Raw genomic sequence first — 17,187 nt, 5'->3', positions numbered from 1 at the left:
TTATGTGTGTACAATCAATAAAAGTTTTATGTGTTTATTATCAATAAAAGTTTTATTTGTGTACAATCAATAAAAGTTTTATGTGTGTATTATCAATAAAAGTTTTATGTGTGTCCTATCAATAAATGTTTTATGTGTGTATTATCAATAAAAGTTTTATGTGTGTATTATCAATAAAAGTTTTATGTGTGTATTCTTAATAAAAGTTTTATGTGTGTATTATCAATGAAAGTTTTGTGTGTGTACTATCAATAAAAGTTTTATGTGTGTATTATCAATAAAAGATTTATGTGTGTATTATCAATAAAAGTTTTATGTGTGTATTATCAATAAAAGTTTTATGTGTTTATTATCAATGAAAGTTTTATGTGTGTATTATAAATAAAAGTTTTATGTTTGTATTATCAATAAAAGTTGTATGTGTGTATTATCAATAAAAGTTTTATGTGTGTACTATCAATAAAAGTTTTATGTGTGTACTATCAATAAAAGTTGTATGTGTGTACTATCAATAAAAGTTTTAGGTGTGTATTATCAATAAAAGTTTTATGTGTGTACTATCAATAAAAGTGCTCATACTAACAGTCTGAAAAATTATTTAAGACACCACGTATTTTTAGAATCAAAATCATGCAATACACTTTCATATAAATTGGAATAAGGATTCTGGACATATGGTTTAATATCATTGTATTTTGTCTTTATCTTTGTGCAGGGACATAAAAGTAGTACAAAACTGTTTTGTTCAGGAAATTAATTTTGATCGCTCTGGGATAGATATTCTTCTAATTCTTATACAAGCAGAATTCCAAAGCAATATAGCCAAATACTTAATCTTTGATTGAATGATTTTAATTGTTTGGTCTCATTTTCTTTTATAGGTTCGCTCCCTGGGCCGCTTTTGTTCGGCACGGCGCTAGATAATGCCTGCAACATTTGGAAAGAGTATGATAGCCAGGAAACATCATGTTGGATCTACGATTCTTTCAAATTGTCTATCAACTTTTTCCTTCTCTTCATTGCACTGCGCATCGTCTCAATTCTTTGTCTTGTCATTGCCAATTGCCTTTACAAGCCACCATCAAAACGGACAACAGTCGAACATGTGTACGACAACAGATCTATAAGTCTAGTAGATGAAAGTACGAACTTGTAACGCTTTGTACAGCTCATTAATGGGCCGCGCTATGGACGGTTCTGGGGACCAAGACAAGTCATGTACTCTTTCGTCGGGTTGCGGAACAATCATTTAATTAAAACAGCCAGGACATAGTTTTCACTGGACATACAGGATCGACCAACAGTATTATTATTATTATATGGAGGATGCAATTGAAAAAAAAGTCCGATACAAAGATCAAACACAACTTTTTCTCGAGTAAAATGATTCGAGTAATCAAATAGTGTTATTCAGTTTGTATTATTATGTTTTTTATATATAAAATAATATCGTGGGAGCTGCATTCCCGCCGGACATCTATAAACAGTATAAATGACATTTTATATGGTTTATTTTATTTATTTATTTTTATAACAAAGCAATCACCACTGAGACGTTGGTGGCTACTGTTAATTAGGGGCTGGATTTATAAGGGGCATCATAAGTAAGGAGTTGAGCAGCGATATGTTTATGTACATTACATTTACATTTACATTTCTACGTACATTCATGGAAACAGAGAGCAGGGAGGAAATTTAAAATACTAAAAGTTCGGGGAAAGGAGTTATTAGAGTAGATGAGGAGGAACTCCACAGTGAATGGAGTGGATTTAAGCAAATTCGTCGGAGCACATTTCATTAAAATATTGACAAAGCAAACACAGGGATGAAACATTGTGGCGATGGGACAGAGACTGGATCTTAGTAGATAGTATGTAGCCTATTGGATTACATTTTATAGATTCTGTCTTAAGAGACAGAGAGACTAGTTGATGATGCACCAGCCTTGATGTGACAACAATACTCCATGCATCGGCGAGTAGTGACTTTGTGGAAATATAGGATACTGGCAAATGTGAGAAGTTTTCTAGCATGGTAAATGGAGTCTACTTTCAGCATCTGTATCAGTATCTTTGATGTATTTGTTCTTCTAATTCGTGTTATCTGTGTATGTTAAGCTGACGATCTTAAATGTTATACTCTAGAATAAGGGTTAATTTACCATAGCCAATCGGTAGCTGAAGAGGTTTCTTATAATTGTTAAAAGAAATGAGCTTGTCTTGGTAGCATTAAATGTTACCATCTATTTATGTTCATATACAAACCTGGAATCTGGAATCATTTTCTAAGAATCACGTCATCGCCTTAGATATGTATGCATTCGTCTTATCCATATTCAGGCAAGCCCGTTCAACAGCAGATATCATAACTGTAGTTCCTGAACGTGTATACCGTTCATTGGACAAAACAGGGGAGGGTAGAGCGGTGGCCCTTGACATATCTAAGGCTTTTAACAGGGTATGGCACGATGGTCTTCTAAGGAAAATTAGATCATATGGAATCACTGGAAGAATTCATAATGTAATTAAATCCTTCTTAAGTAATAGAAAAATCAAAGTTGTCCTCAACGGTCGTACATCTAAATAATATGACATAAATGCGGGAGTACCTCAGGGGTCTATCCTTGGACCTCTATTATTCCTGATATTCATAAATGACCTCCCTGATAAAATTGTTTCGGAGATGGGTATATTTGCCGATGACATATAACAGATATGAGGGGGAAACAAATGAACACATATCCAAGGAAATGGCAGAAACACTAGAGGATGACCTCCAATCTGTAGTGGAATGGGGACAAAAATGGATGGTCACATTCAATGCTGCGAAGACTAAGCTTGTTTCCTTCAATAACTACAAGAAACCTTCTCTACCACCAATAGCAATGGCCAAGAGCACTTTGCCTGAAAGTACTTCTTTTAAACTCCTCGGCCTAACGTTTACAGGGAATATGAACTGGAATAGATACATTGAGAGCATTGCCAAGGCTGCTGCAAGGAAGGTTGGCTCCCTCTACCGTGCTAGAAAACCACTTACGCCTGACAGTATCCTATACCTCTATAAGGCCACCATTCGCCCATGCATGGAGTACTGTTGTCACATCTGGGCTGGTGCATCTGCTGCTTGTCTCTCGCTCCTGGACAGGGTTCAAAAGAGAGTCGCCAACCTGATAGGTCCTGAACTGTCATCTAGGCTTCAGCCTCTGTCCTATCGACGAGATGTTGCATCCCTCTGCCTGTTCTACGAATACTTTAATGGTGAATGCTCTGACGAACTGCAAACACTTGTACCTCCCCGACGTAACTACCCCCGACAAACCCGACAAGCTACTAAGTCTCATCCCTTTACAGTAGAGATCCCTAGGTGCAAGAAAGCCTTTTACTCCAATAGTTTCTTCCCCAGAACTGCGGGTCCTTGGAACTCCCTTCCGGGATTCTGCTTTCCCAACTGCACTGATATGCAGAAGTTCAAGTGTAATGTTAACAAACATCTTTCTACTCATCTCCCTTCATAATGACCCCGCTAATTAAGTCCCTAATATTGCCCCCTGCTTCAAAGTGGCACTGTGCCTTGTTTGGGGTGAAAATTGAATTTTAAAAAAAATGTCTAGAGTATAGCGTAGTGCAATTAGCAAATATACCCATCTCGGACATAATTTCACCAGGAAGATTGTTTATAAAAATCAAGAGCAATAATGACTCTAGGATCGACCCTTTCGGTACACCATTATTTATGTCATGTATGGCGTTCGACCATCAAGACAACCTGAATCGTTTTCTTTTATTTGTTTGTTTTTTCTTGTTTGTTTGTTTGTTTGTTTTTTTTTTGTTGTTGTTGTTGTTGTTTTATTTTGTCTAGATAAGATTTAATTTAAAAAACATATGAATTAATTTTCATGAGTATATTTTCATGGCAGATCTTGTTAAAGGCTTTAGATATATCTGTGACGTCGCTTGCGTTGTCAACTGCGTTGTCAACTGTGTTCATAGATGGTGGCAAGGATATAAACATTATAACAGGCTTTCTTAAATCCGTACTGATGATTAAAAAGATTATAGTGTTAACGAAATGGCGGACTAAAGCTAGATTGATTAAAGATTAAAAGATTTTAACGAAGATCGGGAGTAGACAGATGGGGGTCGATAATTTTAGGGGTCAGGTCTTTTACTAGAATTTTTTGTATGTTTATTTTCTTCTTTTCCTTTAATAAATTATAGAATCACGAATGTTAAATTTCTTTATTAAATATATTTTCCTAGGCAACGCCGGGGCACAGGTTTTAATGGCTTACTTTATCTAGGAGTTGCTTTTTGATAATGTCAGTGAAGACATATTTCTCTAAGCACATTGAAACTATACATGACAATTTAAATGAATTGCTATAATTCACAAAAGTTATAAAAACACTTAAAATAGATTGAACAGCAGTATATCCATTTGAAGTCATGAAGTGTATTTTATTACACATGATTTTAAATCTTTTGTTTACGTAGAAATTGCTTCTGTTAACTAGTGATCGTAGATTAATTCATTTATTTATTTTATTTATTTATTTAATTTAATTTATTTATTTATTTATTTATTTTATTTATTTATTTTATAAAGGAGAATCAAAAAAGTATTTACGAGTGCATTTTCAATAGCCTATAAACTCTCGCTTCCCTTATTTTGTCCCTCAGTTTTTATCTCAAACGAATGAGCTGTGTTTCTGACAAAGAGGGAAGAAACGCTGTATTCTTGGTCGGCAGTTTTGTGCGAGCAGTAGCTAGAAATAACTGTTCTCTTTCCGTACTGTTTTTATTGCCATGTCACTAATAACGGTGCTGGAGGTAAACATTTTTCTGGGCTGACATTATTCGCCTGATAGTGAGGGACCCGAACCACGGAGTGACTCCCAAGGAGACTGTCCTATCAAAAATACAAGGGCTGTTGCATTGCCATCTGGTGAATAAAGTATGGACCATGCATTCCACCTGTAAGCAACAATGAAATAGTTTTGTAAAGATATGAGCATGTTTCGGCAGCATAATCCTCTTACTCTCCTCTTTTGCTCCAGCGACTACTACTACAATTTCTATTTCTCTCTTCCCAGCTCCATTCCTCCAACCAATATTCCACCATGTAATATATTCAGTGCGCAAACAAGCAAGCAGGATTGTCAGAATTTTAACTTTATGTAGATTAGCAAAAATATATAACAATAATTAACATATTGCTGCTAGTATATATAATGTATTAATTTTTTTTATATTTTACAAGATAGTCTCTACTTATCAATGCCCGAAAGCCACTCGAGGATAAAGGTTAATAAAAGTCAGAAGGTCGATGATACAACGCTGTAATAATGGGTAATGGTTGAATTCGGGTAGAATTTGATCATTTAAAAGGACAGCTCAGCAAGAACTTGTTTGCATTGGACATTAGTCAGCTGGAAAGCAGTCCTGCGGTATCTAGTTCCGCATGTAGGCAGTTCTAAGTAAGAAACTTTTTTGTGGAATTTGCATTTTTTTATAGGCACAGATAGGAAGTAGGGAAATTGTCGATAGTGGTTGTAGCTAGACGAGTGTTTGTTGCGAATATTTTCGAGGAGGAAATCATAGACGTATATTATCCTTTCTCTTTAAAAGGAGGAGATAATGCTTAGTAGTATGGTCTCATGACAACAGAAAATATACTACACTACCCGACAAAAATAGGAAGTAATTTTAAGAGAATAGTATCATGCCAAAAGAACAGAAACTACAATACTTCCTTTCCCAAAAAAGAAGAGATAATAACTACGAGAATTGTATCATGAATTGTCTAAATATACCCTATCATACCCGCCCCTCAAAGAAGGTCGTATTGTAATGCCGAACAAATAATGCACTACCTATCTCCTGAATTGACCATTGAAAAATAGGACCCGTAGTTTAATGGATAAAGTACTTGATAAAATTCAGTTGTAAGTGACACTCTTCTGGAGGTTGAAGGTTCGATCCTTAGTGCGAGCGATACGAAGAATACAAGGTGGAACGATACGATTGTCGCCCTAAAGAAAACAACACTACAGCTTTATTTAAAAAAAACAAAAAAAAAACCTTTATTGAAAAAATCAATTCAGGTAACTTGATTATGTAGTAGAACTGACATCTATTCAATGTAACTGCCTTCAGCCTCAATCACAGCCTCGATACGGGTCCGAAACTGGAAGCTAAGCTTTTCCACAAGGGGCGGCGGGAGCTTGGCGAATACTCGGTGGATGGCGGCGATCAGGTTGGCTTTGGTGTTGTGAGAGGTTATATTGGTGGTGTTCTCGACGTATGACTAAACGAAATAGTCCGGCGGGTTCAAGTCGGGGTAGAAGGGTATGCAGTGAGATAACGGTACAAATTCGTAGCACTCCTTCTAAAGCCAAGCCTGAATCTCTTTGGATTTGTGGGCAGCGCCGAGTCCTGTTACCACACCTAAGGTCTGCTAGCGGCCACCTGGGTGCATCAGGAGAGCACCACACTCTTCAGTACATCCATCCGACTTCGAAGGTGTGAGGTGGCATGATGTGAAACCACACCAAAGACCATTACTGTGGGTCGTCCAATGTGTTGAGCTGTGCCCTCAAATGCCGAACCGTCCGGATTTGCATTTGGAGGGTGCTGGCAATGGTCCTATTGTCATACTTGGATCTGTAGAGAGCATAAGTTGTACAGCGGCGCATCTCCGATCTCGCTTGTTGAACATTGACATGGTATCACTCTTGGAATTTGTACACAACTGGGCAACTAGTAGATAGTTTGCAACAAAAAAAACAAAAAAAAACGGTTTCATCAAATGGAAATGGAATCATATCGTCTTTTCTAGAGCAACAATTTTATCGTTCAACCCCTGTACAGCTGTGAATTACTTAGAACTCTTACCCGATCATGGCTGAAGTCATGGCTAAAAGAACGAGAGTATGGTTCCTCCGTAAGAAGTAATAAAGAGTTTGTTGTTTTTGTTTTGTTTTTTGTTTTTTTTTTCGAAATTCCATGCAGATGTTCGATTTTGGGAGAAAGATTTTCCGAGTTCGACAAAATACACCTAAAAAGGTCGGAAGTTACATCGGCCGGAACGTTCTGAAAATAATACTCAAGATGGGAACCGTAATCTGAAGAATATAAACAATATCAGTAGTACAACAGTGGATTAATAGAAGTTGGGTTATATTTTCGACTTCAGACAGACAGATACCAAATCTCGGTTAGTAAGATATATAAATATAAACAATCTGTTGGTTCGGATCGAAATAAAATAGAGGAAGAGACAGATTAATTTTGACCTTGGTTTAATTGTTGTGTATAAAAATATCGTAAACGGTTGCTTATCCAACAATTAGATCAAGCGTTTATTATCATATGCACAGTTTGAGACGGTTTATAGTTGCACGAGAATTTAATAGTTATTTAAAACCATTTTAGTATGTATATGTATACTTAATTCTTAAATCACGAAATTTTAGTTCCTTTTGGATATTTGGAATAGTTTTACCGTACTTAATATTGACACAGTTTCCCATTTGAAAAATCCAAATGTTTCAGATTTACATTAAATTTTACACAAACTAAATATGATTCGATGAATTTCAATTTAATCTTACGATACATACGCTTACGCCTTAAATGTTATATATTTTCAAGAAAAAAAATCATGAATGGTACAAGTATAATCAATTAAAGTGTAGTATTATTATATTTCGAATTTACTCTCCGTAAATTGGATCATGATATTTTGGTTCTGGGGCATGATTTTCCCCTACTTTTTTTTTACACAGTTGTCACCACTTATCAAGGCCCGGAAGCCACTCAGGGATAAGGGTTATTGCAAGTACATTACTTTAGTGTGGAGATTTGATGAAGTGTTTACTTAAGGGGGCGGTTCATTAGGAATTTGTTAACGTTGGACTTGAAGACATCCAAGTTGTAGTCAGGTGGGAAGCAGGCAGACGGAACAGAGTTCCACATGCGTGCAGTTCTAAGAAAGAAGCTTTGTTCGTGGAATCCATGTTTTGATTTAGGCACAGATAAAAGGTGGGGGAAATTTTTCACAGTGGATTCAGCTAGACGGGTGTTTTTCGTGAAAGATTGGCGAGGGGGGACCAGAGATTGGGGTTCAGACGAAATAACGATAAAACAAGGATAGGCTCGCAACGTCTCTTCTGTAGGAGAGAGGTTGCAGGGTAGAGAAAAGGGCATCTCCCACTAAGCCACGAAGTCTATTTTGTACTCTGTCAAGGCAGGATAGGCTGTTTTTAGCAGCTCCTACCCAGATATGGCAGCAGTATTCCATCCTTGGACGTACTTGGCTTTTATATAGATAGAGAATTGCATCAGTAGTGAGATATCTTCTGGAGCGGTAGAAGGATCCCACCATCTTTCCAACAACCTTGGCAACAGACTTGATGTACGTGTTCCATCTTTATTACTGTAACATGTTCTATCTTTATTACTGTAAATTCATCCTTGCTTCGCTGTCTAAAATAAATAAATATTACAAAAAAAAACGTTTCCACCAGGCTGCTGTCTAATTTCTTCCAATTGCAAAAACACAACTCTCTGCTCACAAGACTCGCTCCTTCGATCACCAAATCCTAAAACGCCGAGTCTCTATAAAAGTTAGGCTTTCATACTACAATCAGCAGCATCTCATTTGCATAAAGCGATCAGTTGGATTAGCATAAAACCGGAAAGGCATCCATTTTCTTTTTTCCATTTTTTTTTGGGGGGGGTCCGCATGGGACCGCACAAGAAACAGGTGTGTACTGATTTTTTAATGCCTCCTTGATCTTTAAGATCAATAATTAGTTTCATAGTCCACAATCGATGCCTGACGTCTTTGTTAGCGGTGCGACAATCGCACCGGTTTTTCTTACAGAAGTTCTTCAACCTCCTCCTCTACCGGCAAAGAAATTCTTCGTACGTCCAAGATGTGACGTGGCATTCCGTCTACTGCCACCGCGTTCTTGGAGAGTACCTCAGTTATAGTACCTCTTTCCCATCGTGTTTTACAACGACGATTGAGTGGCTTCACCCACACTTTTTCACCAACTACGATTTCTGCTTTTGCCTGTTCCACTTTTTCTGTTACAGCCAATGAACTTTTCCATTCGTACATGAAAATGGATCCATGTGGCACTGACATTTTATCTTGGCCAGACTTTAGTGCCATGTTATACAAAAATACCGCCTCTTAGGGTGAAATTTGACTTCTTGCTGCTACAGCTTTTATGGTACGGTGGTGCCTCTCTATCATCCCATTGCTACTCGAACGGTACGGAGCTCAAAAATATTGACTAACGTTCCACTTTGCACATAGCTCTCTAAAATCTAAAGGACATGCCATTATCAACTAGCACTTCTTCTATCAGTCCCCTTTCCATAAGCAACAATTCTTTTAACTTCTTCTGCCATTTCCGTTCTACTTCTTCGCCATATTGCTGTCCGCCCAGGCCCACAGTCAATCATAATCAGATATGGCTCGAGTCAATATTGAGTGATGTCAATGGTCAATCGCCTTCAATTTTCTGCCACATGTAATTCTCCTTTTTGGTGCAGGGTCAATGGATTGACATTCTCTACATAGCTCCACCACCTCCCGGACATCTTCCATTGTGATGTGCGTATTCACCTTTTTCGCTAAGTATAAAGTTTGTTCTTTTCCAAAGTGATGCATCTCATGCAGGTCATTTAGCTGTTCTACCGTACAGCGAACAGATTTGAATGAATTATTGCAGTTTTATCGTTTCTTTTATTACGTTTGACATCTAATAAACAGAGAAAGAGACCAACAGTAGCAAGAGTAATATACAACGCATGAAATAGGAGCGGAATATCAAACAACTTACAACAAGGAGACAGACAAATAATGATAAACAGTAAGTAAGAGAAGTTCTAGTAACGACTAATTAAAACAAAGACTCATAGCGTCACTAATAAAAGTGCTAAGTGATAATTAGTTCTGAGTGAGTTTCAGAGTGTTGAAGGTTCAATCTTCTGTGAGGGCGATACTTAGAATGCAATTAAGAAATACTTAACAAAATTTAAAATTTAGAAAAACTTGGAACGAGTAGAAGTAAGTCAAGTTTACCATAGACCTTTTTCTCTCAAACAAATCCGTACAATCTTATATATATATATACATATATATACATATATATATATACATATATATATATATATATATATATATATATATATATATATATATATATATATATATATATATATATATATAGTCTTGGACGTTTTTAACCTTTAAAACTATACAAAAAAAATTTATTTAATTTTTATATTTTTTATCACGTTAGAAAACCATTTAGTCAGTAAGTAATTTAATACGCTGTAATCACTGCATCAACTTGCTTTGTCGAATTCACTATAGTATCAATGTTAATTTAAGGGATCATCAGTTGTTTACCATGAAACACTGTTTCAGGGATTTAAAAACAAAACAACATATAAAATCATGGTCCCCCAGCAGTGTTGATCAAATACCATCTCCCTTAATCTTAAGAAGAAAAAAATGTTACAGATATTAGATCTAGTTTCCTATTCTTAATTTATTCATGTTATAAAAATCAATTCCTTACCTGTGAGATTCATATATATATATATATATATATATATATATATATATATATATATATATATATACACTAGCAAACCGCCCGGTTTTTCCCGGTTCTAAAATACGTTCAAATATGACATCTTAATTCATGCAAATTTCGTATTTATTATTACAGAGTCAATTCTATATTGATTATTATATTGTACTCAATATGTAGTAGTTATTTTTTAAAAAATATATATAACTTGTGTGTCATCAGCTAGAATCGAAACCAAAATATTCAGCACCCCAGCGTTATTTACTACCATTTGAACCAAGGCCACATGCACATCAGAGCTTATAAGATATACATTAGTAAGATTACCACGTTCCATTTTTTAAATTTTGACTTCTTAGCAGATTATTTTCCAACCAAAAAGTAAATCGACTTTGTTCTACAGGTTTAATTAGTCCATATTTCAAGTTTCACGTCCATAGACCAAAAATTGGCAAACTAGAGACTGTTTCGCACAAACAAGATCACTTAAACACTTTAAGGAGTTTCTGTGGTTTCAATATTTCCATTTCTCGTCAGGACTCTAAATGAATCTCGCAGTCAAAAAATGACTTTTAAATAAAATCATCCTAGAATTCAGTTGAAAATACAAAGGAAAGAAAAAACAATCGCATTTTTTCGATTCAAGTTATTTAAATAGCAGATAGAAAATACGATATTAATTTTGTTTCAGATAAAGAGTTCCATGGTTTTTTTTTATAGATTTATATATACACAGATAACAAGAGAATCCTATTTTTAAAAAATCCAGGATAAATATCTAGCATAGAACCTAGACGCGAGGTTACCCTTCTCTGTCAGATGGACCGCATATTTTGTCATCTGGGAGAAAGTAAAACTTTAAAGGATAAGGGAATGAGAGAGAGGGAGAGAGATGGGGGATAGAGAAAAGAAGAGAGACAGGGGCATATAGTATTGTTCTACCACACCTCCATAAACACCCTCACAAACTCCATTAAGAGGTCATCTCCACTCATCTTTCCCATGTGCACTCATTGTTTTAAACAAAAATGAGTGACGGCTTGACATTAAAAAAATAACAAAATAGAAAAAAAAATCTTATTTTTATCAATTTTGTAAAAAGCATTCTCACACAAAACTTCATATTATGTAATCCAAATTTCTAGCAATAACATTTTTTCTGTCTTTTTTAAACATACAAATCAAAATCAATAAAAAAAAAACATTATCAAATCAAAAGATCACTTATTTTCAGCGTTAATTGTAATCTAACCTGAAAAAGAGACATAGACACAGTTCAGAGTGCATTGTTCATGATTGCTTTCTATAGTTCATAAAACCAAATATTAAAGCAAAAGTTCTATTTTTTTTTTCAAATCTTAACTGAATCAGTCACATTATTACGAGGTTCTCATATAATTAACATTTGCAAAGTCAAAAAGTCAAGAGTCCTGGGGGGTTTTCAACCTGAAATAAAAAAAAATAATCAGATTAAAATTGTTAGGTATTCTTTTTTTCTTTCTTTCAAATTTATTTTTCGAGCATTGTTTCAATGATTTTTTTCTCTTTTTTTTCATGTAACACAAATATGCATACACACATATGTATGTACGCGCATATATATGGAGAGAGAGAGAGAGAGAGAGAGAGGGGGGGAGATAGTGTGAGAGAGAAAGAAATATTACTGAATCTTTTTGCATATTCTAGAAACACTTCTTTTTCGTCTCTGTTGTTTTTTATTTGTGTAGACATATTTCTTACTTTTTTTTAATCGAAGGGTTATTTTTCAATATTCTTTTTTTTTTACTCGATCTTTTGTATGTAACTGTTTTTTTGTTTATTCGTCGGTGCAAAACAATTATTTTTCAGGTTCTCAATTTTTTTGAGTGCGTTTTTTTTTTTGCGTTTGTGCGCATGCGTTGTGTGTTCCATTGGGTCTGCCATTTTTTTAATTTTTACCTGAAATATTTCTTCAGTTCGTTCATTTTTAAAACCGTGGACATTAGATTTTTTTTTATTCGTCTAGTGGTTATTATTTTTGGTTATTCCGTGGATTTTTTTCAGGGTCAATCTTTCGTCTGAAGGCAACCATAATCGATTTAAACCTGGCAGGGTCTAATTTATTTCCATGCTGGAAAATAATATATACTGGTCATAAGACATCATTTATAACACGATCAGCTGGTCACTGAGGTGTGACTGGCTTCACATGTTACACTATATGTCTTAGAAGTGGTCTCGGGAAGACGTAAAGATGGGGCAATCATGAGGAAAAGAAGAAAAGCATACCTGAGATGTTGGATGTGCTGTGTGGCTCTTCCTTCTTTCAAGATGACTTCTTCACCCTGGTGGTGTTCTGGTTGGAATTTTCTTTCTTCATCCTCCGGACCGCTTCGTTGTTTCAATGAAGGCATTTATGGCAGACACAAAAAAAACCCGCGACACAATTGTAATATATATTGTATAATCTTAACTATTTATTTTACAAAATATATATTACAATACAATATACAAATTATAATTATTTTTTTTTACAATTAAACATAGGCAATAGGCTTTTCAGAACTAACCCTAACTAGCATTGAGGGAGGGATTGCCCCCCTCCATTTACGGAAAGACAGAAATATGCGTGATCACCTAATTACCTCCCGAACAGAAAGAGAGAGATCTAGAAAGGGAATTATGGGAATGCATTTCTTTGTATCTCTACGCTCATGGCCAAATCACCACTCGGTCATACTGTAGAGTGCGTTAGAAACCGTGGCACTAAGAAATGCCACACCGAGACAAGACGTGTCTTCTCTTCGAGAGGCTTCGACCTCTTATTACATCATTATGTAGAAGAAAAAAACTTTATCGGACTTACACCTCCTTAATAAAGGCAGGTTATTGGCGAAAATTCGGAATTTAACAAAAAGGTAATTAAAAAATGATTTATCATTTCACAACGTTTTCAGGTTTTCAAATGTATATATATATATATATATATATATATATATATAATTTTATATATATATATATATATATAGTAAGTTATTAAAATATATATTGCAATTAAGCTACACAGAATAACCAGCGTTTCATTCTCGTGAGAGTTTATGCCTGACGAATTCTCTCGAGAATGAAGCGCAGAATATTCTGTGTAACTTAATTGCCATATGTATTTGCATAACTTACTACGTACATATACCTATATATATATGCCTGACGACTTCTCACGAGAATGAAACGCGGAATATTCTATGTAGCTTAATTGTCATATATATTTTCATAACTTATTACCTAGCTCTACCTATGTATTGAGCATTGTTAAAGTAAATACTGAAAATTTTCGCATAAAACTACATCTTCGTATATTTATGTGATTAAATGTAGTAGTCATATATATTTGAGCATATTAGGAAGTGATATATAAACTGCTATTAATGTATTAAACGATGCTCCACACTGGAAAGCCTTCCAACTGGTCATTCTGACCGTATCATGTCCATGTGCCTCCCTCTGAGGAATAAAGAATTTGCTACGCTTCTCGGTGTGTACGCCCCAACTCTTCAAGCCGAACCTGCAGCAAAAGACAAATTTTACTCAGAGCTCCGCTATGTACTGCGGCGCATCCCTGTAGCTGATAAGGTGATAATCCTCAGCGACTTTAACGCCAGAGTGGGCTGGGTGCAGTTTTCTGGAAAGGAGTGCTTGGCAGACGTGGCATTGGCAATAGCAATGAAAATGAGCGTTTGCTGCTGGAGTTTTGCATGGAGCTACAGCTAGTCATCACAAACACCATCTTCCAGCAAAAAGGCAGACTAAAGACAACCTGGAGGCATCCTCGGTCCAGACATTGGCCTCTCATAGATTACATTCTATTACGCCAAAGATACCACAGAGATGTCTTACACACGAGTGATGCCAGTGCAAAATGCCATACTGAGCACCGCCTAGTGCGTTGAAAAATCTGGCTGCACTTCAAACCGAAACCAAGGAAGGGAGGGCCACACAGGAAAACGTACAAGCTTAGCAAACTACAATCAGCTGAAGTGAGAGCTGTCTTCCAGGCAGGCTTGCAAAAACGTCAGAGGCCCAGAAGTTCCCTCGCCTGAGCGACTCTGGGATCAACTGAAAACAGCCATCCTGTGGACATCTAAGGAGGTCCTGAGGTTTTTCACTAAAAGGAACCGGAATTGGTTTGATGAAAACAATGAAGAAATAGGATAATTGTTGGAGAGGAAGAGATCAGCCCACCGGGCCTACTTGGCTCGTCCGTCCTGTCCGCTGAGGGGAGCAGCCTTCCGTCACATCTGCAGCAACCTCCAACGCAAGTTTAGAATCTTAAAGAACGACTGGTGGTCCAACCTCGCAGTAAGAATGCAGCAGTACGCAGTCTGGTGATTACAGAGGCTTTTATGACGCCCTCAAGACAGTGTATGGCCCCACGCACCGCGTCCAGAGTCCACTGCGTAGTGCGGACGGCCGGACGCTCCTCACGGATGGAGCATCTATACTGAACCGTTGGTCAGAGCATTTCCAAATTCTCTTCAGAGCTGGCCGGGTCATTCAGGACTCAGTATCCTTCGCATCCCTCAACTGCCAGCCAAAGTGGAATTGGATGAACCTCCCTCCATGGAAAATCTCAATGTGGCCATAAAATAGTTGAAGAGTGGAAAGGTGGTAGGAATCGACGGGATCCCAAAATATGGAGGCCCAACGTTGCACAGCAGACTCCAGAAGCTCTTTGTCTGTTGTTGGGAGCAAGTAGAATTCCCACGTGACCTCCGTGATGCAGTCATTGTTACTTTGTACAAAAACAAGGGCGAAATGTCAGTCTGCTCTAACTACCGGGGGATCACCCTGCTTTCGATCGCAGGTAAAATCCTTACCTGTTTGTTCCTAAACAGACTGATACCTTCAATCGTAGAAGGCAACCTCTTAGAAACCCAATGTGGTTTTAGAGCAAACAGAGGTACCACGGATATGGCCTTCGTCCTCAGAGCTGCAAGAGAAGTGTCGTGAACAAAACGGGACTCTGCGTAACGTTTGTGGACCTGACCAAGGCATTTGACACAGTGAGCAGGACGGGACTTTGGCTGATTTTGGAGCGCCTTGGCTGCCCCCCCCCAAGTTCATCAGCATGATAGCTCAGTTGCATGAGAACCAGAGCGGTCAGCTCAGAATAAATAACAACCTCTCAGAACCTTTCCTCATCGTCAATGGCGTAAAATAGGGATCCGTTCTGGCACCGACTCTGTTCAGCATCTTCTTCATCATGATGCCCAAGCAGGCGAGCAAAGATCTTGACGATGACGACGCTGTCTACATTCGCTATCGCCTCAACGGCAGTCTGTTCAATCTCAAAAGGCTGCAAACCCACACAAAGACCCTCGAGCAACTAATCCGAGACCTCTTCTTTGCCGACGACGCTTCCCTTCTGGCCACACCGAAAAAGCCTTGTAACGCCTCACATCCTGTTTCGCAGAGGCTGCCCAGCTCTTCGGACTCGAGGTCAGCTTGAAAAAGACGGAAGTCCTCCACCAGCCAGCTATCTAAGTAGAGTACCAACCTCCCCATATCACAATTGGTGCAACTAAGCTGAAGACCGTTCACCAGTTTACCTACCTGGGATGAACCATCATATCAGATGCCAAACTCGACAGGGAAATAGACAACAGACTGGTCAAGGCAAACAGCGCTTCTGGCAGATTGTACAACAGAGTCTTGAAAAACAGACACTTAAAAAAATGCACAAAAATCAGTGTGTACAGAGCCGTAGTACTCTCCACCCTTCTGTACGGCTCTGAGTCCTGGACAATTTACCTCTACCATGCTGCTGAAGTCACAGCTACGTTGGGTCGGGCACGTCACCAGAATGGAGGATCATCACCTGCCCAAAATAGTCCTATATGGCGAACTCTCTGCTGGCCGTCGTGACAGAGGGGCGCCGAAGAAAAGATATAAAGACTCTCTGAATAAGTCCCTCGGTGACTGCTACATTGACCACCTCCAGTGGTCTGCTCTCGCTGTTGACCGTGCTACCTAGCGACGTACTGTCCACCAGGCTGTCGCCTCCTTTGAGATCTCCCGCACAGAAAATCTGCATGAGAAGCGCTGCAAGAGGAAGATTCGGGAAGCCTCAGCAGCCACACCTAACGCGACTTTTGACTGCAGCCGCTGTGGCCAAACCTGCTTGTCCCGCATCGGGCTCGTCATCCACAAGCGACAACCCCCGTTCATAGAATCTTCGTTTGCGAAGTATTGTCAAGAAGAAGAAGATATAGATATAAATATATATATATTAAGTATAAAGATTGATAATTGTAAATTATGAATCAGTTTCAAAAGGTCTAATTCTACTATAATATATATATATATATATATATATATATATATATATATATATATATATATATATATATATATATATATATATATATCGTTTCCCGGGGAGATTTACTTGGTTGAGGAACGTCCTGGGAACGCAAACATCTCCCCGTGGGAATAAACGATATCCTAACGATAAAAACATGGTTCCATGATGATGTGAAGATGGGCCAGTCAATAGGGTCTGAGTATCAAGACGAAAGGCATACCTGAGATGTTGG

General features: G+C 37.5%; 1 protein-coding gene and 1 long non-coding RNA gene across 3 annotated transcripts in view; one reads left to right on the top strand and one right to left on the bottom strand.

The window, feature by feature from the left end:
• LOC145243875 (solute carrier organic anion transporter family member 4C1-like) overlaps positions 1–1,498 on the top strand; it is a 164,709-nt gene extending 163,211 nt beyond the window's left edge. For both annotated transcript variants that reach the window (XM_080106948.1, XM_080106947.1), the window contains one exon: positions 882–1,498. In XM_080106948.1, coding sequence (XP_079963074.1) covers positions 882–1,156 — 275 coding nt within the window. In that variant the 3' untranslated portion in view covers positions 1,157–1,498. The remainder of the gene's footprint in view (positions 1–881) is intronic.
• Positions 1–13,545, bottom strand: part of LOC145243878 (uncharacterized) — a 313,790-nt gene extending 300,245 nt beyond the window's left edge. The window contains exon 1 of the long non-coding RNA XR_013862968.1: positions 12,884–13,545. This is a non-coding gene — a long non-coding RNA (uncharacterized LOC145243878). The remainder of the gene's footprint in view (positions 1–12,883) is intronic.
• Between the last annotated feature and the right edge of the window lie 3,642 nt (positions 13,546–17,187).

This window comes from Euprymna scolopes, chromosome 22, assembly GCF_053919585.1.
Source record: "Euprymna scolopes isolate OS-2025 chromosome 22, ASM5391958v1, whole genome shotgun sequence".
Classification (NCBI taxonomy): domain Eukaryota; kingdom Metazoa; phylum Mollusca; class Cephalopoda; order Sepiida; family Sepiolidae; genus Euprymna; species Euprymna scolopes.
The sequence above is the reverse complement of the archived record's forward strand: the minus strand, read 5'-3'. Positions and strand labels throughout refer to the sequence as shown.